This window comes from Cetorhinus maximus, chromosome 1 (assembly GCF_964194155.1).
Source record: "Cetorhinus maximus chromosome 1, sCetMax3.hap1.1, whole genome shotgun sequence".
Taxonomy (NCBI): Eukaryota; Metazoa; Chordata; class Chondrichthyes; order Lamniformes; family Cetorhinidae; genus Cetorhinus; species Cetorhinus maximus.
Window position 1 is genome coordinate 118,193,374 of NC_135879.1, and position 24,869 is coordinate 118,218,242.

Consider the following 24,869-nt stretch of genomic DNA (forward strand, 5'->3'; position numbering starts at 1 on the left):
AAACGAAAAAGATTAGTGAAGACAAATGTAGGTCCTTTACGGTCCGAAACAGGAGAATTTATAATAGAAAACAAGGAAACAGCAGGGCAATTAAACAACTACTTTAGTTCTGTCTTCATGGAGGAAGACACAAATAATTTCCCAGAAATGCCAGGGAACCAAGGGCCTAGTGAGAAGGAGGAATTGAAGGAAATCACTATTACTAAAAAAATATTGCTGTATAAATTAATGGGACTGAAAGCCGATAAATTCCCAGGGCCTGACAATCTACATCCCAGGGTACTAAAGAAGGTGGCCGTGGAAATAATGGATGAGTTGGTTGTTATTTTCCAAAATTATGCAGATTCTGGAACAGTCCTGGCAGGTTGGAGGATGGCAAATGTAACCCCACTATTTAAAAAAGGAGGGAGGGAGAAAACAGGGAATTACAGACCAGTTAGCCCTACATCGGTAGTAGGGAAAATGCTAGAGTCTATTATAAAGGATGTGATAACAGGACACTTAGAATGTATTAACGGGATTAGACAAAGTCAACATGAATTTATGAAAGGGAAATCATGTTTGATAAACCTACTGGAGTTTTTTGAGGACACAACTAGCAGAATAGATAAAGAAGAACCAGTGGATGTGGTGTATTTGGATTTTCAGAAAGCTTTTGATAAAAGCCCCACATAAATTCATGCACAAAATTAAAGCACGTGAGATTAGGGGTAATATATTGGCATGGATTGAGAATTGGTTAGCAGACAGGAAACAGTAGGGATAAATGGGTCTTTCTCGGAGTGGCAGGCAGTGACTAGTGGGGCACCGCAGGGATCACTGTTTGAGCCACAGCTATTCACAATATATATCAATGATTTGGATGAGGGAACCAAGTGTAATATTTTCAAGTTTGCTGACGACACAAAACTAGGTGGGAATGAGAGTGGTGAGGAGGATGTTAAGAGGCTTCAAGGCAATTTAGACAAGTTGAGTGAGTGGGCAAATACCTGGCAGATGCAGTATAAAGTGAATAAATGTGAAGTTACCCACTTTGGTAGGAAAAACAGAATGGCAGAGTATTATTTAAGTGGCGATAGATTATTTAAATGTTGATGCACAAAGGGACCTGGGTGTCCTTACACATCAATCACTGAAAGCAAGCATGCAAGTGCAGCAAGCAGTTAAGAAGGCAAATGGTATGTTGGCCTTCATTGTGCGAGGACTTGAGTACAGGAGTAAAGACGCCTTACTGAAACTTTACAGGGCCTTAGTGAGACCATGCCTGGAGTATTGTGTGCAATTTTGGTCCCCTTACCTAAGAAAGGATATACTTGCCACAGAGGGAGTGCAGCGAAGGTTCACCAGACTGATTTCTGTGATGGCAGGATTGATGTATGAGGAGAGATTGCGTCAATAGGCCTGTGTACACTGGAGTTTAGAAGAATGAGAGGAGATCTCATTAAAACATATAAAATTCTAACACGGCTGGACAGACTGAATGCAGGGATGATACTTCCTCTGGCTCGGGGTGGGGGAGGGGTATAGGGGTCACAATCGCAGGATATGGCGTAGGCCGTTTGGGACTGAGATGAGGAGATGATCATATTAAATGGCAGAGCAGGCTTGAAAGGCCTCATGACCTACTCTTCCTATTTTCTGTGTTTCTATGAAAATATGGAGGAACTTGGCAACGGTGAGATCAGCATAGCCAAAATCATGGTGTACATTGCCAATCTCGCTGCTGCAGGAAGATCATGCACATTATTGGTCAGAAGATTTTGCACAGCGTGCCCAAATCTGAATTTCTAATGTCAATTGCACAGTAATGTAGTGGCTATGATACTGGGTGAGTAATCCAGAAACCAAGATTAATAATCCATAAACAAGTCTCGCCATAGCAGTTTGAGAATTTAAATTTAGATGTTTGTAAAACTGAATCAGAAGAAAGCTGTCACCAAGAAGTTTAACACAGTATCACAACAGTGCAGAAGGAGGCCATTCAGCCCATCGGGTCTGCACTGGCTCTCTGAAAGAGCATTCCACCTAGTCCCACTCCCCTGCCTTATCCCCGTAACCTTGCACATTCTCTCTTTTCAGGTAAAAATCCAATTCCCTTTTTAATACCTCGATCGAACCTGCCTCCACCACCCTTTCAGGAAGTTTGTTCCAGACCCCAACCATCCTCTGGGTGAAAACATTTTTCCTCACATCACATATACTCCTTTTGCCAATTATTTTGAATCTGTGCCCTCTAGTTCTTGATGTTATCTTGAGTGGGAACAGTTTCTCACTATTTACGCTGTCCATACCCCTCATGATCTTGAATACCTCTATCAAGACTCCAATCAGCCTTTTCTCCAAGGCAAACAGTCCGAACCTCTCCAATCTATCCTCATAGCAACAGTTCTTTATCCTAGGAATAATTCCTCTGAATCTCCTCTGTACTCTCTCCAATGCCTTCACATCCTTCCCCAAGTATGGCACCCAGAACTGGACGCAGTGCTCCAGATGAGGTCTCACTTGTGTCTTATACAAGTTCAACATGGCCTCTTTACTCTTGTACTCAATGTCCCTATTAATAAAGCCTAAGACATTATATGCTTTATTAACTGCTCTCTCAGCTCAAATGCACTAGTGCTTCTCACAGCAACCACAGTTTTTTTTAATCTGAATGTTTATATGTAAGTTAAGGTTTTAAAATTTATCCACTCAAGGCCAGCATTATAAATAGTATACTTTAAACTTTCCTTTCCTTGCAGCAAACTATGTAGTTAAACTGTTGGGTTGATATTGCAATAAACTTCTACTGTACATTGGATCCCCTTGTAATATTTATATATTTACATTGGTGTACATCTGTATGTTCCTGGTAAGTATATCAGATTTAAAGAAAATTGCATATTTAAAATGAATGCACTGTATGAAAATTTAACGTGACTTTCAAAACAGATGCAGAAAGAGAAGCAGCCAAATGATGAAATGATTACAAATGTTCTATTAAGAATTAATACTCTAAGGTGTTTAAAGGCTTATTGAACTTTGCCTTAATGGTGGTTTCTGCTTTGCAGGTCCTCGCCACAATTGGCTGAAGGATTTTATTCTCGCTGTTTCCATGGTTGTTGGTATTGGTGGCTGTTGGTTTGCATACACACAAAACAGAAATTCAAAAGAACATGTTGCAAAGATGATGAAAGAACTAGACAGTCTGCACAAAGCTGAGGAAAGCCTGATGGAATTTCAAGCGAGGTGAGATCAGAGCAAAGGTGGTAATAAAGTCCAGGCCAGATGTTCAAAATTTACTTCCCAAAGATAAGAACAAATGAGTGGAGCGTATCCTTCCAGAGAAAGCAGTGATTTTCCCCATCACAATTTAAACCTTTTAAGTCTTGAGATGTGGTACATTTCTTTATTTCTCTGATTTGATCTATGACAGAGGCTCATAATATACTTGTTAATAACTAAGTGTTCACATTTCCACATCCTTTCTGCTGTGTCAGTTTAAAGGTGTGCTAGGTTATGTCCGGAGCTTTTTTGAATTCAGGTTCACTATGGCCTGAATCTTCTGGTCGGCATGTGGGAGCGGGTTCCACTCACCGATGCGTAAAATGACTCATGGTGATGTCGAGCGTATGTCCCGACATCACCACGTGTCATTCAGATCTTCAGTTCGGCGGGTGCGCACCGGAGTGGGCTGCACGCCTGCTGAACTGTCAAAGGTCTGTTTAAATAGCAATTAAAACAATTAACAGGGCTGCCCGTCCAACCTTAAGGTTGGGAGGCAGACGAAGAGCCCAGGAGGCCTTTGCGTTTTTCATGGAACTTCGTCCACAGGAGGGGTGAGGTTTCATGAAGGTTTTTAAAGCTTAATAAAAATTTTTAATAAAATTCATAGACGTGTCCCAGTTCATGTGATACTGTCACATGAGGGGACATGTCCGAATAATTAAAAAAAAATCTTTTATTCACTTTCTCACAATGAAATTAAACTCCCTGAGGCAGCTCCATGCCTCAGGGAGATTTCTGCACTCTTTGACGTGCAGGCCCAGACTCAGCCTCCCCCTCCCACCTGTACAGGGAGCGCTGAGCGCTCCCAGGTGCGCGTCACCCTGGGCGGGCCTTAATTGGCCTGCCCATACAAAATGGTGGCGCGCAGTGATTGTGGGCAGTGATCAGCTGCGTGCCAGCCCGCTTCCGCTCAGCACCCCCCTCGACGGGGAGAAAATCCTCCCCTATGTTTATCTTAACAGGTGGCTCCATTTTTGAGCGATATGCTAAATCCAGTTTATCCAGGGTGTCGAACTTCATGCAGTAGCTGAGCTAAGAAAACATTGAACCCTCATATACAACAGCTAACTCCAGAACTAAGAAGGCATGAATTCTATTAAAATGTTTTAAATGATGCTTGTTTGTGTTTGATTTCCAGTTAAAAGCCCCTATGTCCAGTTAGGTTTTCCTCGCTGCATTTTAGGCTTAAAGGGCATCACCTCCAAATTAAGGCAATCTTCAGGCAACTTGCAGATAATATCCCCTTGTCACTGTTGTATTTATGGCAACGTTGCATTAGCCATTAGGAATTAAGTTAACATTTATTCTGTGAACCGACCCGGCTTAAGTCTGCTCAGTTCACGATCTCCTCTTGTCACTTGCATGCTATATGAAGAATAGGACAGCTCAAAGGGTACACTGTTTATAAGTGGCAGCTGCTAATGCCTATTGTGAAAAGACAGCATTTTATTTTTTGTTACTTTCCTCACCCTAATGAAGGCTTCAAAAAGCACAAGAAGAAAATAGAACAGTTGAAGTGGAGAAGCAAAATTTAGAACAAAAAATGAAAACAGAGATAAATGATGCCAAGCGGGAGGCACAGCGCCTGAGGGAACTGCGCGAGGGTTCAGAGACTGAACTCAGCCGGCTGAAATATGCAGAAGAGGAGCTTGTACAGGTGCAAACATTTTAATTTTATTATGAGTTTATGTAAATTAAACATGGTATCAGCTGAGGGAAATGAAACCCAGCCATGTTTAGTGGAGGTATTCCACATGCATAGTGTAAATTCACTGCAGCATGGGCCCATTATGTTACTAGAAAGTTTCAGGTAAAACAACAAATTATGTTGATATTGTGTTAGAAATTGACATCAACCTTGGTTCAGTGGTAGCACACTTGTCTCTGAGTCAGGCAGTTGTAGGTTCAAGCCTTACCCTGGAGACTTGAGCACAAAATCAAGGTGGGCACTTGTTTTTATTCAGCACTGAGGGAGTAAAATTGTTCTGGGGCATCTTGAGATTGTGAAAATACAAGTCTTTCATTTTCTTCCTTCATGTTTATTATTTTGCTCACTACTTAAAAGCAAACTCGACTATTTTAAAACTGAAGCAGAAAGCAAATTTGACAGTTTACAGAGGTTTCCAAAGAATGCAAAGCACAGTTTCTTATAAGATGCCATGGTTCTTCATTTTTCACTTTGCATATCCATTGCTTCAGTCAGAAATACTAATCAGGTGAGTGAGGGGTTAAAATTTGACTGGAAGCAAATAGAATTTTTTTCAATCACATCAAACTTTTCCACTCTATAAGAGGGAATATATTTAGTCATTTACCCATAAGCATAATTTTCCATACTTAGGAACAGAAGTAGGCCATTCAGCTCCTTGAGCCTGTGCCACCATTCAGTGAGATAATGGCTGACCTACAGCCTAACCCCATATATCCACCATTGTCCCATATTCCTTAATACTTATGGATAAAGAAAAATCGATCTCTGTTTTAAAATTAACAATTGATCAATTGCCATTTTTGGAAGAAAGTTCCAAACTTCGACCACCCTTTGCATGAAGAAATATTTCCCAATTTCACTCTTGAATGTTCTGCCTCTAATTTTTCGACCATGTCCCCAAGTCTTAGAATTCTGATCTAACAAACATAGGTTCTCCCAATCTACTCTACCTGTACCCATAATATCTTGAAAACTAGTGGATTTTACAACAGGTGGCCAATCTGCTCCACCAGAATACTGCTCAGGCGGTGAAGGTGAAGATGACCCTGTGTGTAGGATTTCTTTGCTACATGACTGGCAACATCTTGTTTTCTGTCTGTTTATGTGCTGACTTAATTATTATCCAGCTTTCCAGTAATAGTCCCATGTGGGACACATTACATCAAGTAGTTCATTGAAATAGTATTTTGAAAGCAGCACTGTGGATAGTTTAAGCTGCCTGGGGCCACTTTATTGGAGAAACAAGTCACAATCAGGCCTACAAAAAAGCACAAATAAGCTAAAATAGCCACCTGTGAGTACAAAAATAATAGTACTCCACTCTGAACTTCTCTATAATTCTGCACATGGCTTGGAACACAGGGCAAAGTTTTGAATGCCTTTCTAATATGTTATTTCTATTGAGCTCCATGTGTTTTTCAGTCTCTGTCAGACAACTGTGAAGCATCGGTTATACATAAAGTGAAAACCTAATTATAAATTACTGCAGAGTGATAAGCCAATTGGATAACTCCATTTCCAGCTACCAGAAACCTAATTCATAATATAGTGGTTAAAGATAGATGAAATTGATGGGGAGCTTTCTGGCAATGCAGGTGACACCTTTGGAATTCATCCAGGAATATCATCCAAATTACTTAACTTTTTTGGGATGGTAAAATTTTCTTCTACATAAAATTTACAGCACAGAATTGAGTCATTTGCCAAACTGGTCTAAGCCAGTATTTATATTCCACACAGGCCTCTTCCCGCTTTAATTCCCACTTTGTGTTTTTATACTCTTCTCTCTCATGTGTGCATCTGGTCTCCTGTTAAATGCCTCAATAGTGAGGTGAGAGTGACTGCCCTTGACATTAAGGCAGTATTTGACTGAGTGCAGCATCAAGGAGCCCTAGCAAAACTGGAGTCAAAAGGAATCGGGGGAAAACTCTCCACTGGTTGGAGTCACGCCTAGCACAAAGGAAGATAGTTGTGGTTGTTGGAGGTCAATCATCTCAGTTCAAGGACATCACTGCAGGACTTGCCTAGGGTAATGTCCTAGGCCTAACCATCTTAAGCTGCTTTATCAATGGCCTTCCTTCCTTCCATCATAAGGTCAGAAGTGGGGATGTTTGTTGATGATTGGAAAACATTCAGCATCATTCACGACTCCTCAGATACTGAAGCAGTCCGTGTCCAAATGCAGCAAGACCTGGACAATATCCAGGTTTGGGCTGACAAGTGGCAAATAACATTCACGCCACATAAGTGCCAGGCAATGGCTATCTCCAACAAGAAAGAATCTAAGCATCACCCATTGACATTCAATGGCATCACCATCGCTGAATCCCCCACTATCAACATCGTGGGGGTTACCCATTGACCCGAAACTGAGCTGGACTAGCCATATAAATACAAGACCAGGTCAGAGGCTAGGAATCCTGCAGCGAGTAACTCACCACCTGACTCTCCAAAGCCTACCCACCATCTACAAGGCACAAGTCAGGAGTGTGATGCAATACCCGCCACTTGCCTGGATGAGCGCAGTTCCAACAACACTCAAGAAGCTTGACACCATCCAGGAAAAAGCAGCATGCTTGATTGGTGCCCCATCTGCAAACATTCACTCCCTCTACCACTGACGTACAGTGACAGCAGTGTGTACCATCTATAAGATGCATTGCAGGCACTCGCCTTAGAAAGCACCTTGCAAGCCCACGACCGCTACCATCTAGAAAGACAAGGACAGCAGATAGATGGGAGTTCCTGGAAGTTCCACCTCCAAGCCATTAATCATCCTGACTTGTAAATACATCGCTGTCCCTTCACTGTCGCTGGGTCAAAATCCTGGAACTCCCTCCTTAACGGCACATGGACTGCAGTGGTTCAAGAAGGCAGCTCACCACTACCTTCTCAAAGGCAATTAGGGATGAGCAATAAATGCTGGCCTAGCCAGCGATGCCCACATCCCATCAATGAATAATAAAAAACATGGCTGCAAGTTTCACATTTTCCCCTCTGTCTATATAAAGAAATTCCTGATAAATTCTTTATTTGATTTTTTTAGGGGCTGTATTATATTTAAGCCTCTTTCTTCTGGATTTACCCAGAAATGAAAATAGTTTCCCCATGTCCACCCTTTGGAACGCCTTCAGAATTTACAAGAACTTTGTCAGGTCATCTCCCAGTCTGCTCTATTTTTCTTGATAGTTCTTTCAATTCTGGTAACATCCATATAAATTGTGTATGCACATTCTCAGTGCTGAGGAACTTAATAACATTTCAAGAATATGGTCACAACAAGATTCTGTGTATGTTTTACATTACTTCTAGTGATTTACAAATCTATATTCCAAGATCTCTGCTTCTCCACTCTACTTGATTTCTTGCCTTCCAAGGAATAAGTTGATGTCGGCGTGCGAGGTTGGACCTGACACGCCGATGCATAAAATGACGTGCGATGACGTTGGGCGTGCGTCCCGACGTCATTGCGCACCATTGCGATATTTCGTAAGGCAGGCGCACGCTGGAGTTGGCTGCGTGCCCGCCAAAATGTAAAGGGCCTATTAAGGCTATTAAATTGATTAAAGCAGTTAAGAATGCTGCCCATCCAAACTTAAGGTTGGCGGGCAGGTGAAAAGCCCAAGTGGCCTTTGCATTTTTCAGGAAACCTCATCCACGGATGGGATGAGGTTTCCTGAACCTTCTATTAAATAAATAAATCTTCATAAATTTAAAAACATGTCCCAACTCATGTGACACAGTCACATGACTTGGGATATGTTTAAGTAAATTTTTTAATCACTTATTCACTTTTAATATCCATTCAATCTCCGAGACAGCTCCGTGCCTCGGGGAGATTGAAGTGTGCTTCCGTGTGCGTCGCAGGCGGCAATCAGCTCTGCGCCTGCTCCCACCCAGCCCGCCCACCCGCCATCGGAAAAATCCTGGCCTATAGCTTCAGTTCTTGAACCCAAATCATTTATGTATATGATGCACCACAGGGCCATCACTTTCTGTCACTCCAGGAAACGACCCTTAATGTCTATTGCTCTTTAAAATCCTGCCCCTAATTTGTATGTTCATATGGATTTTGATATATGCCTGCACTTGCTGGCAATTTTTTCCACTAATAACTCTTCTTCTGTATTTATAACTGAAACTGTTTGTGGAACTTCAGGAGCAGGAGTTGACTATTCAGCCCCTTGTGTCTGTTCCACCAATGGCTAAGCTATCTCAACTCCATTTATCCACCTTTGCTCCCTATCTCTTGATACCTCGACCTAACAAAAATGTTTCTATTGCAGTTTTGAAAGCTCCAATAGACACAGCAGTCACAGAGTGTTTCAACTTCCTGCTAATTTTTGTGTGAAGAGGTGTTTTCCAATTTTGTGCCTGAATGACCTAGGTAACTCTAATTTTAAGTCTATGCCCCCTTGAAGTTTATGGTAGTGAGAGCAGGCATGAGATATTAAAATGCGCATCCAGATAAAAATTACTGTAGAGCTGTGACAAGGTGACCTAAATAAGTGGCATTTTTTAAAACCGTCATGTATGCTGTTTGGCATACATCACATAACCAGAAATTCAGCTATTGCAGTAACATGGGGGGAAAAAGTTGCAATCTTTGTAGATCTGTTAAATTTTTGATGAAGAAACAAGAAATGTTTTCCAAAGGTCAAAATGTATATGGTGCAGCTTGCCAAGTGATTAAAATATGTAGTAATTTGAATACAGCATATGACTAGGAAATGGTTTGCAAATTATACAGAACATTTGTAATAATTCAGTTTGTTTTTGTCATTCAAGTGACTTTTAAAGGTATCCTCAAAATACAGACACAGGTTAATGTGCATATTGCCTCTATGATTTTAAAACAGTAAGTCAACAAATTCTGCTGGTCAGGATTATTCAACTGAAACTTAAGCCCATTAATGCTGTTTCTTTTACTCGTCTGGGTTGATAAAGTTGGCATTCTTGTGTTTAAGCACTTCCAAGGTCTTGCCCTTTCCTATCTCTGTCAATTTTTTGCAGCTGTACAAGCTTCTCCCTCATGGAATTCTAGGTTCTTCTGGCTCCAGTGACTCTGTGCACCCCCACTTCCTTCACTATTGGCAGCTGACTTTCAGATGCCTAGACCATTCTCTTGAACTTCCTCCATAAACCCCTTTGTTTTTTCACCCTTTTTTGTCTTCAAAATCTTCTTTAAAACCAACAACAACTACTTACATTCACATAGTACCTTTAACAAAATGCACTTCACAGGTACATTGTAAAACAAAGCATGGCACCAAGCTACATAAGGAGATTTTAGATTAGATGACCAAAAGCTTGGGTCAACGAGGGTAGGTTTTAAGGAGTGTCTTAAAGGAGGAATGCAAGGTAGAGGTGGAGAGGTGTAGGAAGGGAGTTTCAGAGCGTGGGGCCTGGGCAACTGAAGATGTAGCCACCAGTGCAGAACCAATTATAATTGGGAATGCACAAGAGACCAGAATTAGAGAACTGCAGATATCTCAGAGGGTTGTGGCGTTGGAGGAGATTACAGAGATAGGGAGGGATTTGAAAATATGGATGAGGATTTTAAAATCAAGATGTTCCTTGACCGGAAGCCAATGTCACTCATTGAATACAGGAGTGATAGGGGAATGAAATTTGCTGTGAGTTAAGATATGGGTAGCAGAGTTTTGGATGACCTCAAGTTTATAGATGGTGGAATGTGGGACACCAGCCGGGAGTGCATTGGAATAGGCATGGATGAGGACTTCAGAAGCAGTTGAGCTGCGACAGGAGTGGAGTCAAGTGATGTTTTGGAGGGGGAAATAGATCTTAGTGATGGCATGAGTATGTGGTCAGGAGCTTATCTCAGGATTAAATGTCCCTGCAAAGGGATAAAGATAGGTTAGGTGATGGGCAGAAAGTGTATAATGTGGGAAAATGTGAGGTTGTCCACTTGGGCAGGAAGAATAGAAAAGCGAAATATTATTTAAATGGAGAGAGACTGCAGAATATTGCGGTACAGAGGGATCTGGATGTCCTCATACGTGAACCACAAAAAGTTGGCACACAGGCACAGCAAGTAATTAGGAAGACAAATGAAGTGTTGGCCTTTATTGCAAGGGGGATGGAATATATAAGTAGGGAAATCTTGCTACAACTGTGCAGGGCATTGGTGAGACCACACCTCCTTACTTGAGGAGGGATATACTTGCATTGGAAGTGGTACAGAGAAGGTTCACTAGGCTGGTTCCTGGGAGGAAGAGGTTGTCCTATGAGAAAAGGTTGAATAGGTTGAGCCTATACTCATTGGAGTTTAGAAGAATGAGAGATGATATTATTGAAACATATAAGATTCTGAAGGGATCTTGATAGGGCAGATGCTAAGTGGATGTTTCCCCTCATGTGGGAATCTAGGGCTAGGGGATATAGTTTCAAAATAAGATGTTTCCCATTTAAGACTGAGATGAGGTGAAAGGTATTTAGCTTTCTTGATTTTTAATCATTGAACTAACCGCCTTAACTGAGGGTGGAGAATGTGAATTATGAGTACATGTCTCTGAATTTCTGTTTGTTTACTCTTTTTTCCAAAATTAATACCATTGTGTGAATGATATTGCTCATAACTGCATCAGTTATTAGCTTATCCTGTCATTTTCCATCATGTTGTATCCTACTTGACGTTGTGCTCTTTTTTTTGGGATTGCATATGGCATAATTATAACACTCTGCTAGTGTCCAAAGCATAGGAGTGCATATGTTAAAGGGCCAAATTTTCATCTTGGAAGTGGGAGTTGGGAGATTTCCTGGTGCACTGATCCCACCTCCTGACTATGCCCGCCCATGCTATTTTCATTATGGAGAGTCAGGGACGGGCTAGAGTTGAACCTGTTGCAGGAGACGAAGGTAGGCTGATACTGAGGTGGTCAGGTTAAAAGGCCTGCCTCTGTTCACCCTAGTTCTGGAGATGATTGCGAGGCTGCATAACTCTCATCCAACTACTCCCCTCGCATCCCAACTACCCCTGCTTCCCATCTTACTCACCCAGTATTCATTATGAACAGAGCTCATCATAACGTGGGGAGATCTTTGAGAAGAAATCTGTCAAAGTAAAACAATACGTGAACATCCACAATAAAAAACGTAATACTCTTATCGGCTCATAAATTTTCCAAAACAACCAAGCTCACCTTCCCCTTGACAAGTGTCTCAACAACCCTTGCTGAGCAGAGTCCAGTGCTGGGTTGCTAAGTCAGGCGAGCATTTATAATGAGATTCCATCGAACAATTTTATCACCAAAACTTTTGAGCTGAATATTTAAAGCCTTTGATGACAGTCAAAAGCTCGGCCATCTGTCAAAGTTTTGAAAAAGCCAAACAGATGGCTGAGCTGAACTGGAAAACATGAAAGCAAAGGGGACATTTCACACAATCAAAGCTGAATTTCACTGTTGTGCAACGGAGAATATCATTTTATCCAGTAGACAATGTACTCTAATGCATCTGAAAACTTCTCTACTTTCACAGTGCTGTCCATTTTCTTGACAGATTGCCTGATGTCAGAAGTGACAACCTGGCAAACACATTATTTAATGTTCACCTTTTCAAAACAAAGCCCTCTAATCACTAACTCTATGAAAAACATATAACTTATGGAATAGCATTTCAGTATGAAATTAAAGATGGGGGGGGGGGGTAGGCGGATGGTGGTTAGGTAATATAGTAAATCAATAATCCAGAGGCTGAGGCTAATGCTAATGGTGGCATAGGTTCAAACCCCAACATGGCAGCTGGTGGAATTTAAATTCAGTTAATAAATCTGGGCCAGAATTTTCTGCTCTTGAGAACTGTGTGCATGTCTGCAGTTTAGATCTGGCACCCGGAATGAGGAAACGGTGCGGTAATGGCATGGCAGGTAATTCAGAGGCTGCCCGCCAGCGAGATGGTGTGTTTCCTGTGGCTGCATAATTAATGAGGCGGGAAGCAGATGATACGGCATAAAAAGCCACCATTGCGGCCGTCAAATAAAATGTCCTTTTTCTTGCCCACTACCGCACTTAGTGCAAATTTGGGATGATTCCGCCCCTAGAATTTTAAAGCTAGTCTCAGTGATGGTGCCATGAAACTATCATCAATGGTTGTAAAATCCCATCTTGTTCACTAATGTCTTTTAAGGAAGGAAATCTGCCATGCTTCCCCGGTCTGGCCTATATGTGACTCCGGACCCACAACTATGTCATTGCCCTCTGAAATGGCTTAGCAAGCCACTCAGTTCAAAGACAACTAGGGATGGCGAACCAATGTTCGCTTTGGTAGCGAGTCCCACATCCCATGAAAGAATAAATAAATGTGAAGTTGGCAACACCTTTTGAACTTGCCTTTCATACAGTTCCTACCTTCAAACCATGGTTCACCCATGGTTCATGACACCTCTAATTTGGTGTGAAACAGGTCACCTTTCCAAACCAGCTCTACTCCTTGAAAACTATGTAAAGTCTGAAATGCGGACTTGCGCTATGAAACCAGCTACATCGGGATAGCTGGGTGCAGGCTCACAACCAGACTTTTTCCCCATGCCACCGAGAATTGCTGGCGTTGGGAATGGGGGCAGGAATTGGGTCCTGCCTGCCATTTTAAAATCCCGCCCAACACGATTTGGCCCTACGTCGGAAAGGGAAATTCCAGCCAAAAGTGTCTAACTCATTGAAAAGATGCAGGGTGAGCATTATTTGCCCTATCAGTAAAGAATATAAGCTATGTTTATACTTGCAAGCAGAGAAGAAGGTTGTACTGAACATGCACACGACATTCAACAAAGTTCACAATATAGGTTAAATTCACTGATTTTGCCCTCCCATCAGGCTGTTTTGAGCTATAGTATCATAGCACTAACCTCAGCTGCACTCCCTTTGGTCTGAATCTCTATTAGGAATACAGGATTTAAAAAAAAGACTTTTTTTTCAGTCTGTGTGCTTTGCTTGCAAGGCCAAAATTTAGTGCCATTCCTAATTACCTTTGAGAAGCTTTATGCTGGGCTTCTTTTTGAACCACTGCTGTTCATGTGATGAAGGTACTCCCAGAATACTCTTGGACAGGATTCTGACCTAGTGACAATGGAAGAACAGCCATATATGTAAATATATTGTTGAATTTATCCTCGTGTATAAATTTATTTGATCAAATATAATGAACGACATATTTTTGAAATAAAACTGGACACCTATTTAGTATTCTGTGACTATTGAGAGAGTGGAATAATTAAGAGGACATGAATGGAATATGTGAATACTAAGAATGAACGGGAGATTTCATTAAAGCAAATATAAGTTAGAATGCCCAAGTTGCTTAGAGCCGGAACTGATAAATGTGATGCTCTATTGTTCAGCGCATTAGGAGAGTCAACAGAGGGAGTTCTCACCCCTACGTCTTGTCATGAATGACCTGATAACATCCTGATAGCATGTAGAACATGGAAGGCATTGCACTCTAGATAGTGACTTCAACATGATTAATTTCAGGATAACTATGGGATTCAGCTCAGCCCACAACCAACACCCGTGAACATAATTTTAAACGGGGAAACTGCAAACGTGTGGGGGAAGAGGCGAAACATTATTTTAACATCATCCCTGACTGCCCAGTCAAAGATAATACTCCTTTTCTATTCACTCTATTTAAAAACTTCTGGTAAATGCCCTCTTACCTTCCCTATCTCAATATCTCCAATTTCTCCTCACAACTATGTTTTCTTATCCTTGGCATCATCCTGCAGGAGAAAAAAGCCTTTTTTCATATGTCTTAAACATACTGCATAATTTCTTTTTAACTTGGTAGGCCAGAAGCAAGAAAATGAATAAACAAAATCTTAACATCTCCTGTCATGGCTATCAAATTTAATGAATGGCTGGCATGAGTGATTTGGAATAAGGCATTGGAATATCTAGTGTTACTTATTTTAATAAAATCAAGTACCATGTATAGTATTCACAAATGTAACCAGTTTTAATATGTGATTGGTAGGTCCGAATGGCCCTGAAGAACGCAGAGAAGGAGTTGGAAGTCCGCAGTGGCTGGGCACTGCCAGAAACTCTGCAGAAATGGTTGCAGCTTACGCATGAGGTAGAGGTTCAGTACTACAACATTAAGAAACATAGTGCTGAATTACAACTCAATGCTGTTAAAGACGAGGTAAGTGTTATACTCAGCATAGTATTTTACTGAAATAAAACAGAAAAACTCAGCATGTCTGGCAGCATCTGTGGAGAGAGAAAGAGTTTGTTTTGAGTCCAATATAACTCTGCTTCGGAATTCTCCCGTTCAGTGACAATTTATCACTATTATAATGTAAAGGAGGAAAGTAGGCAATTAATGAGCATCATGGAACATGTGTTTTATTTAACAACTAAGATAAACCTGACAACTCACGAGTGAGCAATTAATGAATTGTGATGGACCTACTCACTATTATGTGATTTGTTTGTACAGCAACAATTGAAAATCCTTTTATATGGCCTATCAGAGACTAATATTTTACTGCTGTCTTTAGGCAGAGAAGATTAAGAAGAAGCGTAATACTGTATTTGGGACATTCCATGTGGCACACAGTTCCTCTCTGGATGAGGTTGATCACAAAATTCTTGGAGCAAAGTAAGATTGTCATTTGTGCTCATTGTTTTATTTTCATGTTTCCAATGCACACAAGCTAGATGGTGTCAATGCCATTGATGGTGCTGAAGTCTTCTATGTATTGGAGCTTGTACATCTGTTAAGTGTGTGCCATGATATCGTAATTTTCTGGAATAGTCACAAAATACTTGTAAAATTTCTGCGAGTAAACCTGCTTGGTCATGTTGACGAAGAAGAAAGGGTAAGAAGGTCATAAACCACAGCAGGAGGGCAAACAAGGTTTGTGCTTCACCAAGCAGGGTGTGAGAGCCGGGTGGTGAAGCTCCTTTGGCCTCACTGAAGAGTATTGTATGGTGAGGCTTCACATCACCAAGACCATAGATGAATTTTACTATCTTTTGGAAAGAGATCTGTTGCTAAGTAGCAGCAACAATTCTAAGTTGCCAGTTTTGGTTAAACGAGAGAATAATTTAATGGGGGAAAGCAGAGTGATATGGAAGAGCAGAGGGATTGGAGGGTGTATTTAAGATGCTTCAAACATTTTTTTTTAAAAGTGTCAAGTAATTAAGGTTATTTAACATAAAAGGAAGAATAATGGGTTTTATGGCAAGAGATATAGAATATAAGTCAAGATAAGATGACAAATCTATATAGTAAAATGGCAGGTAGAGAAGAAGAAGGGTGTTGAGTCAATCAGATGAGTGCAATGCAGATTTGGTTGAATGTGGATTCTTTAGGATGCTACTTGGCCTGAGGAAATACAAGGCAGAAAAATTCAGTCTGTCTTTGTTAGAACAGAGGAGGTTTGATGGATTTACTATCCAATCTTCACTTTTGTTCTATAGCTCTTGCTATAAAACCATTTATTCTGGCTATGAAGCGATGGGAAAGATTGGATATAAACAGACTGGATGGAATTTAATGCTGGCAGAGGGATCGGAAAGAGAGGTGGGCGAGGGTGTTGAGTGTGGGAACAGCAGCATCAAATCTCTAACGACAGGTTGGAAGCGCCGAGTTATCCTGGCGGCGGGGAGGAAGCAGGGCAGAAATGCAGATGGCACGGTAATTTTAATGGTTTTACATGCAATGAATACTCGTGAAACTGCAACTCGTGGTGATTAAATGCTGCATTTGTGATTAAGTTGGAGGGACACAGGGCTTCACTTTCATGATCAGTTAAAGCTGATGGTGAGCAGGCGAGGCAGTCTTCAAGGTGAAAAGTGAGCCAATTGGAACTGTCTGTCATCACTGGGAGGGTTTGTTGGAAGAGGTTGAACAAGGCTGAGAAGCATCACGGGGAGGTTGAGGGGGGCGAAGTAAGAGAAGGTGAGCTCGGCCAAGAGCAGGGTGAGCCCGAACAAGACAACAGTGAGCATCATTTGTCCACAGATGCAAGATTTTTGTTGAAGACTAGGTTGTCATTGGAGGACACTCCCTTGCCAGGGTCCTGACCTCTGTTGAACCTCTGGCGACAAAATTAGTCTGTTACGCCGAAGGTATCTTGAGCCTCCAGTGGAGGAGGCTCGCAGAAGGAGGATGGAACTGGATCTAGTTGAAGAGCGATGAGAAGGCCAACAAGGGGCAGGATCTGATGCTGAGGACGGTCAGAAGGGAGGCAACCAGGGATCAATCCAACGCTAGCAATGGCATGTCCCAGAGTCTATCGTTCCCACCTTAACTACTTACAAAAATCGGAGATGCATGCTAACGGTGTCTGAGGATGTCTAGATAGAGTCATTTACCTGCGTGCTCTGCTTTCAGATGATGTATGGCCCCGTGGTCTGGGAGGGAACCCAATGCCAATGGCTTTAAAAGTCACTGCAGCATTAAACTTCTACACTGGCTCCTCCTTCCAGAGCTCCACGGGGCACGTCTATATTTCACAGGCAGCTGCATGTCACTATCAGAGGTGACGAATACCCTGTTTAAAAGGGCAGAAGAGTTCTTGCGCTTCAATACAGATCCAGAGAGCCAGGCCGAAAGATCTGTGAGCTTTGGGGGCATTTCAGGCTTCCCACAAGTGCAGAGACTATCAACTGCACTAGTGTGGCTATTAGTGCTCCCTGGGATTAACCTGCAATCTTCATTTAAGCGAAAAGGGTTCCACTCCATTAATGTGCAGTTGGTCTGCCACACAGATGTATACTCCAGGTGTGTGCTCAGTTCATGATGCATCCATTCTTTGGCACTCCCAAGTGCCACAGCTATTCGAGGCCCCTGTACAGATAGATTCCAGGTTACGGGCTATCCCTTCAAGACTGGACTGATGACACCGATCATAAATGCTCAAACTCCAGCCAAGGAGCATTTTTAATGAATCTTATGGTTCCACAAGGATTACTTTAGAGCAGAGCATCAGATTGTTTAAAAAATGAGCTTTCGCTGCCTAGACCACTCTGGCAGAGCTCTCCAACATGCACCTCAAAGGATCTCGAGCATTATAATTGCCAGCTGTGCATTGCATAAACTTTTGCAGCAGAAGGAGGAGGCCCTGACAACCATGGACGCAGAGGAGCAACACACTTCATCTGACTAGGTGGATAGATCGAAGCAGGAAGGCCTGGATATTGCAGCATCAGATGGCAGGGCCATGGAGAGACACAGGAGGGAGGCCCGTGAGTCCCTCATTCTCAACAGGTTCCAGCAGGCAATGATGCCTTTGAGAAACTATCAGCTCTAGGCCTTACACCTATGGTAAGGTCTCCACATGATACCAACTAACCAATGTACTCTCGACAAGCCACTCCTTCCTTGCCACCCAAATTATGTAAGTGTTAATACTTGCTCTTCACCCATACAGGCTTGCGACTTATTATGCAAGCAGTTACACTGCTGATCAGGTCCCAACAACATGACCGTCCACCTCACGTGAATAAACTGAGCAAGACTAAGGGAGGTCCAGCTGTCTTGTATTGCCTTGCCTAGCCACCCTGTACGCAGCCCATGGCCAGAGCAACGGCAAGCAGGTGTGAGCGCATATCCGGCAGCCACTGATTGGTCTGAACCTGGCTGCCCAAGGTTGTCATCTACCTCTCCAAGGAAGAAGCCAAGCACTCATCCACCTGAGATATGGCAGAATTCATGACCTGGATTGACTCCGTCTACATTGCCTCTGACAGCTCTGCCAAATGCTCCCTGCCAGACGCTGTATTTCCAGTAGGTTTTGTTTGGCTGTCATCAGCCAGGGGCTTAGCATGTGCCTGGCCTCCAACAGTCCTCCAACTGTCAGGACCTATGCCTGTTACAACCCCCATCAGCTGCTCTGGTGTGCCTGTGATGTGCTCACCATATTGTAATTCCAATTCTAACTGTGATTACATATCATTACAGTGAATGTATCTGCGCTGTTGGACAGTGCAGTGAAAGATGTCATAGTGCACCCACTTGATACTTGTCAGAGGCCTGTCCATACCTCTGGAATGCAAGAACCTGCTTTGGAGAACAGAATTAGGTTCATGTTATTCACACTCCCTCTTCCCATTACTCTCTGCTGTGTGTCTTTCTGCCCAGTGGTCGACACCAGGCTCGAGGCCTCACTTTTTTTTTCTCTGCATTCCTGCTTTGGCGCCCATGATTGCCCTGCCACCCTGCCATCCAGACAATTCCACTGCCACCACCACTGCATGTCTGAGCGTCCTTATGTTGGCTACTCCGCCACCTGTCTTTTCCAATTCTTTGGCATTATGTGCCATTTTCTCCTGCAGACAGAGGCAAAATGAGTCTCAGCTTGATGGGTGCCCTGACCCCCTTATCAACGTGTATCCCTCTGACAGATAACAATACCTCCCAGGAAGTATGAGTCTGCAAATTTTAGTCCACATACATCCATGCTTCATGATACATCTGCTCCTGAGTCTTACACTGCATTCTACCATCTGATGGTTTCCCCTATCCTTGCTGTGATGCATTGCTTGCTGCTCTCATGAGAGCCACAATGATCTAATGCCACCATTCTACTCAGTCTGCCTGTGTGGAGTAAGTCATTGACCCTTTCCCTATATTACACCCAGATACACCTTTGGACCCCTCTGCTGCTAACCTCTGCTGCATTCTCCCTCCAGGTTTCCTTGGTCAGGCAGGAGGGTTTCCTGATATCGTTGGTGAGGAATAGCAGCTGCCATCAGTCGCAGGTAGCAAGATACCTTGGACCTCCTCGGAAGCATAGGATTATACAGCACAGAAACAGACCCTTTGGCCCATCATGTCCATGCTGGCGCATAAGCACCTATCTATTTTAATCCCATTTTCCAGCACTTGGCCTGTAGCCCTCTAACTTGAATTCCCCAGCCCCACTATTCAGTGCAGCCATTTTCAACCCCCCCTTCCTTCCTTGCTTATAATGCTGGGGATCACTTCTGTGGGTAGATGGCAGTGGCCTGATCCTCTGGGTTTCCACTTCTGCCCAGTGGCCTTGACGTTGTTCCTGACGGCTTCAAGTGAACATAGGCTTTGGGGCATTCAAATGAGCCTGAGAGTTAAAATCTTATTAAGCTTGTGTCCAGACTGTTTGTCACCCCAAACTAAAATTCCTCCTTTTATCAACTTTTAAGAGTGTTAACTACCTGTTTTGTGGAAAAGGGAGTATAAATATATGGAACAGGGCAGGCACATGGGATTAGGACTACAGTTCATGCGGAACATGAACACCAACACTAACAGGTGTGGTCAAATGACATCCTTCCACATTGGTCATTCCATATATGGCTGCTTTGATAATATTCGTGACTTGTTTTCACATTTTCCACAGATCAGACACCTTTTTCCTAATTTCTCTCTTGATTCATTTTGTGCATGGCACCAGTCTTATCACCTGGAGAACTGTTTACCTGATTTTTGTAATTTGCTCATTGGTCACTTGAACCTCCATACAATTGAGAACACCTGGCTGTACCCTCATACTGTCAGTGGTCACCTGTAGTGGCTTTCATTAAACAGAATTTGGCACTCTTCCTTTACTTTCTCCCAAAGGACACAGCACACCTGGATTGCCCCATTATTTATATTGGCTGCGTGCAGTTCAACAGCATTATTGCAGATGCTTTACAATTGGCTGCTCAATTGTGCATTAGGTTTTACATATACAGTCTTTCAATGCTTGCAGAAGACTACAGCTGTGTGTCCCTAACTGCATTTCTTTTAAGAGGAGCAGAAGTATCTTCTATCAGTAAATGTACAGAATGGGAACTTCAAGTTATTCAGAAGTAGTACAATAAAGGAGTGGATAGTGAAGCTAGAAATAAGGCCTGGTGATTTTCAGAACTGTCCCCGGAAGTCATAGTGCAAAACACTTGGCTCTCACAATTTGATTTTTTTCGCAGCCAATTTCTTTTGGAAATTCACAAGTTGACACTTCATTAATAGTAAAATTAGACATAAATGATATGCAGATTTTCAGGCCTGCAAGAATACAATTACAATCACTCACAAACTGACTGTAAAACAACGTAAGAAATAAGAGCAGGAATAGGACATTTGGCCCTATGAGCCTGTTCCAGCATTGAATAGGATCATGGCTGATCTTCCACCTCACCACCATCTTCCTACATTATCTCCATATGCCTTGATTCCCTTAGTATCCAAAATCTGTCGATCTCTGTCTTGATTATACTCAACAAGTGGGCATCCACAACTTTCTGGGGTAGAGAGTTCCAAAGACAACTGAATAAATTTCTCCTTATCTCAAATCCCTTATTCTGGGACTGTGTGCCTAGTTCTAGTCTCCCTCAGTCAGGAGAAACGTCCTTGCAGCATCTAATCTGTCAGACTCCTTAAGAATTCTATATGGTTCAATGAGATCATCTCTCACTCTTCTAAATTATAGGGAATATAAACTTAATCTACTTGATTTCTCCTCATAGGACAATCCCGTCGTCCCAAGGATCAGTCTCGTGAACTTTTGCACTCCCTCTGGACAAGAATGAACCTATACGCCACTACTCTGTGGCGTCACTCATGTGCTGTATAATTGTAATAAGACTTCTTTGCTATGATGTTCCAATTCCACTGTATTAATGGCTAACATGGCATTTGCCTTCCAAATCGCTTGCTGCATCTGTGCATTAACTTTCTGTGATTTATGTACAAGGACACTCAGGTCCCTCCGAATACCAACACTTCCCAGTTGCTTACCATTTTTTTCATCATTTTTAAAAAACCTGCTTTTTATTTTTCCATACAAAGTTGATAACTTCACACTTCCCTGTATCATATTCCATCTGGCATACCCTTGCCTACTCACTTAACCTTTCTATATCTCTTTGCAACCTCTTTGCACCCTCCTCAAGCTTATCTTGTATTGTCAGTAAACTTGGATACATTACTGAGTCCCCTTATTCAAGTCATTGATATAGATTGTAAATAGCTGAGGCTCAACTACTGATCCTTGTGGTACCCTGCTAGTATAGCTTGCCAACCCGAAAATGACCCATTTATTCCTCCACTGTTTTCTGCCCATTAACCAATCCTCTAACCATACTAATATATTACCCTAATCTTATGAGCCCTAATTTTGTGTAACAACCTCTTGTGTGGCGTAGATGTAGCTATAAATTAATCACTGAATAGTCATTCCTTAGGTTCCACACTCTGACATCACCATTTCAGATTTAGAATTCTTTGCATCACATAGCGGCCTCTAGTGTATTGGACTTCATGATAGGTTTTTACAACAAATGATTGCGAACCTCAGTTGCTTATTTTTTAAATTCTCTTTTGATCTCAGAAATTGCAGCTTGCAAATGTCTTTTTTGGGAATATGACAGTCAATTTGCAGGACTTGTGCCATATATGCCTTTTTGTGCAGCAGACCTGCAGTGTTTTGATTGTTTAAATTTTAGTCATAATTGGCTTGATACAGAGACCTGTATTAATGTGAGCTTGTGGAACTTCTTCCCCGGAAAGACAATTTGAGAGGGAAAAGAATTATTTCAACATTTTTGATCTTCTGTCATTATAAACAAATTGAAGTGAATTCATGATGGTAGTCCTAGACGACCGTAGTCTTTTTGGTGCAGTTTTTGTAATTTACACTGATGCCTTTGCAGCAGCTCATAGGTGGTTGTAAATATTCATGCCTTTCCAGTTAAATCAAGTTAAGTTGACACCACAATATTGTTTTGTACCTTTAAAACAACAAACCTGGTCAAGGTGAATATCTTTCGACATTATCAATTGGAGCTGGTTGATCATCACTCGCGCTACAGAAATATGTTCTCGGTTAATTCGGTGCTTAGTGAGCAAGGTATTACTTTTTGTTTGAACTCTCTTAAATTAACTTTTGATTTAATTGAGCTTTGATCAGAATGATGAATCCTTACAAAAGAAGGAATAAAATTGAACATTAATAAAGAAAAGCTACAGATGATCAAAAGGGATCCATTTTAGTAAGAAGATGAAATATCCAATGACAGAGTTACTTGGAAGCTAGCAAATTGCTTTATTTTACAGCCAATTCATTTGAAAATAGAAGATCTGCACTTGTTAATTGTGCTTGTGACTGTACCCGTTTCATTGGCTGATAGGACTTCTTTTGTGTTGAGAAAATAATTAGGAGAGCATTGATTTTATCCTGTTTTTAAAAACTATTGTTAGCATTTATGGCTATGTTCTTGTTACTTCAAGGAAAAAATATTAGCAGCTCTTCCTCTTCCCCTCTCCTCCCAAGTTTGATCCTCGCCCTCACCCCCAAATGCCCCAGCAGCTCTTGCCTAAATTGGCAAATCTTCAAGTGTGAACCTCGACTGTGACATGGTGGAAGGCTATTAATGCATGGAGGACATGTGAGCCCAGTTTTCACACCTGTGTGCTTTCCAGCAAGATCACTGGATAATGACCAGGAGTAGAAAACCTGACTGATGTTATTTTTATATCCAAAGTGCTGACGATAATTATAGTATTTCTACTCCAACTCAACTGAGGTCAGCAATTAAACAAAGAGCCTGGGACTTTTCTCGCGTGTGTGTATAGTGCATGTATCCAGTAAGCCACTGGGAGCCTTGCATTTTAAAAACAATGTTTTAAGTGGAAATGATAAGTTTTTAATCAGACAATTTACAATTTTTGTTTCCTTTGCATCTGTATTTCAGACAAGCATTATCTGAGGTGACAGCAGCCTTGCGTGAACGGCTACATCGCTGGCAACAGATTGAGAAAATTTGTGGCTTTCCAATTGTGCATAATGCAGGAATGCCTAACCTAACCTCCATTCTGTATTCTGAGCACAGTTGGGTGGTTATGCCACGTGTATCTGTCCCACCATATCCAATAGCTGGTGGAGTAGATGACCTGGATGAAGACACGCCACCAATCATTCCACAATTTCACTGTAAGTTACAAATCCCATCTTCTGACAAGAGTGAAAACAAGCAACTAAGACCTTGACATTTCAGTTCTGAACATTAGAGCTTCATGTTCAGCTGAGGAACAAGATAGAGTCAGACAGAAGCTGTTATTTTCCATTCTGTTACTCCCAGACAATTCTTAGCCATTTGAACACCTGACATTTTACATTTCACAATTGGTGGTCCTGCAGAACAACATTGCCATTTGAAGTACAATGCTTGGACAGAAGTTTTTTATTCTATATTTGCAAATGATTATTTCATTGTCTAGTGAATACAGCGAATTATCATTTAACGACTCAATTTGCAAATGTTTTTAAATCTTAAATAGGAATCAACCATGGATATAGAATATAGAACTCGTAACAGTTCATTACTCATATTCTTTCATTTTTGTAACTAACTAGCATAACATATGACTCCAAGTGTAGTATCCTACGTTTAATTTGCCATTTAACCCATAGCTATATTTGGATTCTTATTGTGTATTCAGCTAGATTTTGAAGAAGCTAAAAATCAAACTCCCTCTTCTTTCTATTCTTTATCCCTTTCTGATATTTCCCTCATTTATGCACTTTCTCTCCCTTGTGCTATCTCAAATTTCTTAATCTGTATAAACACACTAGTGGCTGATACTTTACCTCATGGGTTGGTTGCCCAGCTGTTCTGAATGAAATATAATGGCCAGATTTTGCAGTCGGCACACGAATGGTGCTTGCTGTTCGTTACATGTACAGCTGCCCACAGACTTTTAGTGAGCTTTCGTTTGACAATTTATGGTAATCAGAGAGAGGCTTTTCAGAATGGCAACCTCTGTATTGAATCTGAGACAAAGGCAAACAGCAGTGTGGTTCTTCAACCAATCAGATTGAAGAACCCTTTCTGAAGCATGCGGAGTTTAAACCAGCAAGTGTAAGTTAGAATATTTAATTCAATGTTAATTACATACAGAA

The 24,869-nt window shown here is 41.7% G+C and overlaps 1 protein-coding gene across 1 annotated transcript in view; it reads left to right on the plus strand.

Moving 5' to 3' along the window:
• The window catches only part of stim2b (stromal interaction molecule 2b), a 157,243-nt gene that overhangs the window by 114,189 nt on the left and 18,185 nt on the right, over nucleotides 1–24,869 (plus strand). The window contains exons 7-11 of the mRNA XM_078546000.1: nucleotides 3,051–3,228; nucleotides 4,747–4,924; nucleotides 14,972–15,139; nucleotides 15,498–15,598; nucleotides 23,662–23,900. Coding sequence (XP_078402126.1) covers nucleotides 3,051–3,228; nucleotides 4,747–4,924; nucleotides 14,972–15,139; nucleotides 15,498–15,598; nucleotides 23,662–23,900 — 864 coding nt within the window. The remainder of the gene's footprint in view (nucleotides 1–3,050; nucleotides 3,229–4,746; nucleotides 4,925–14,971; nucleotides 15,140–15,497; nucleotides 15,599–23,661; nucleotides 23,901–24,869) is intronic.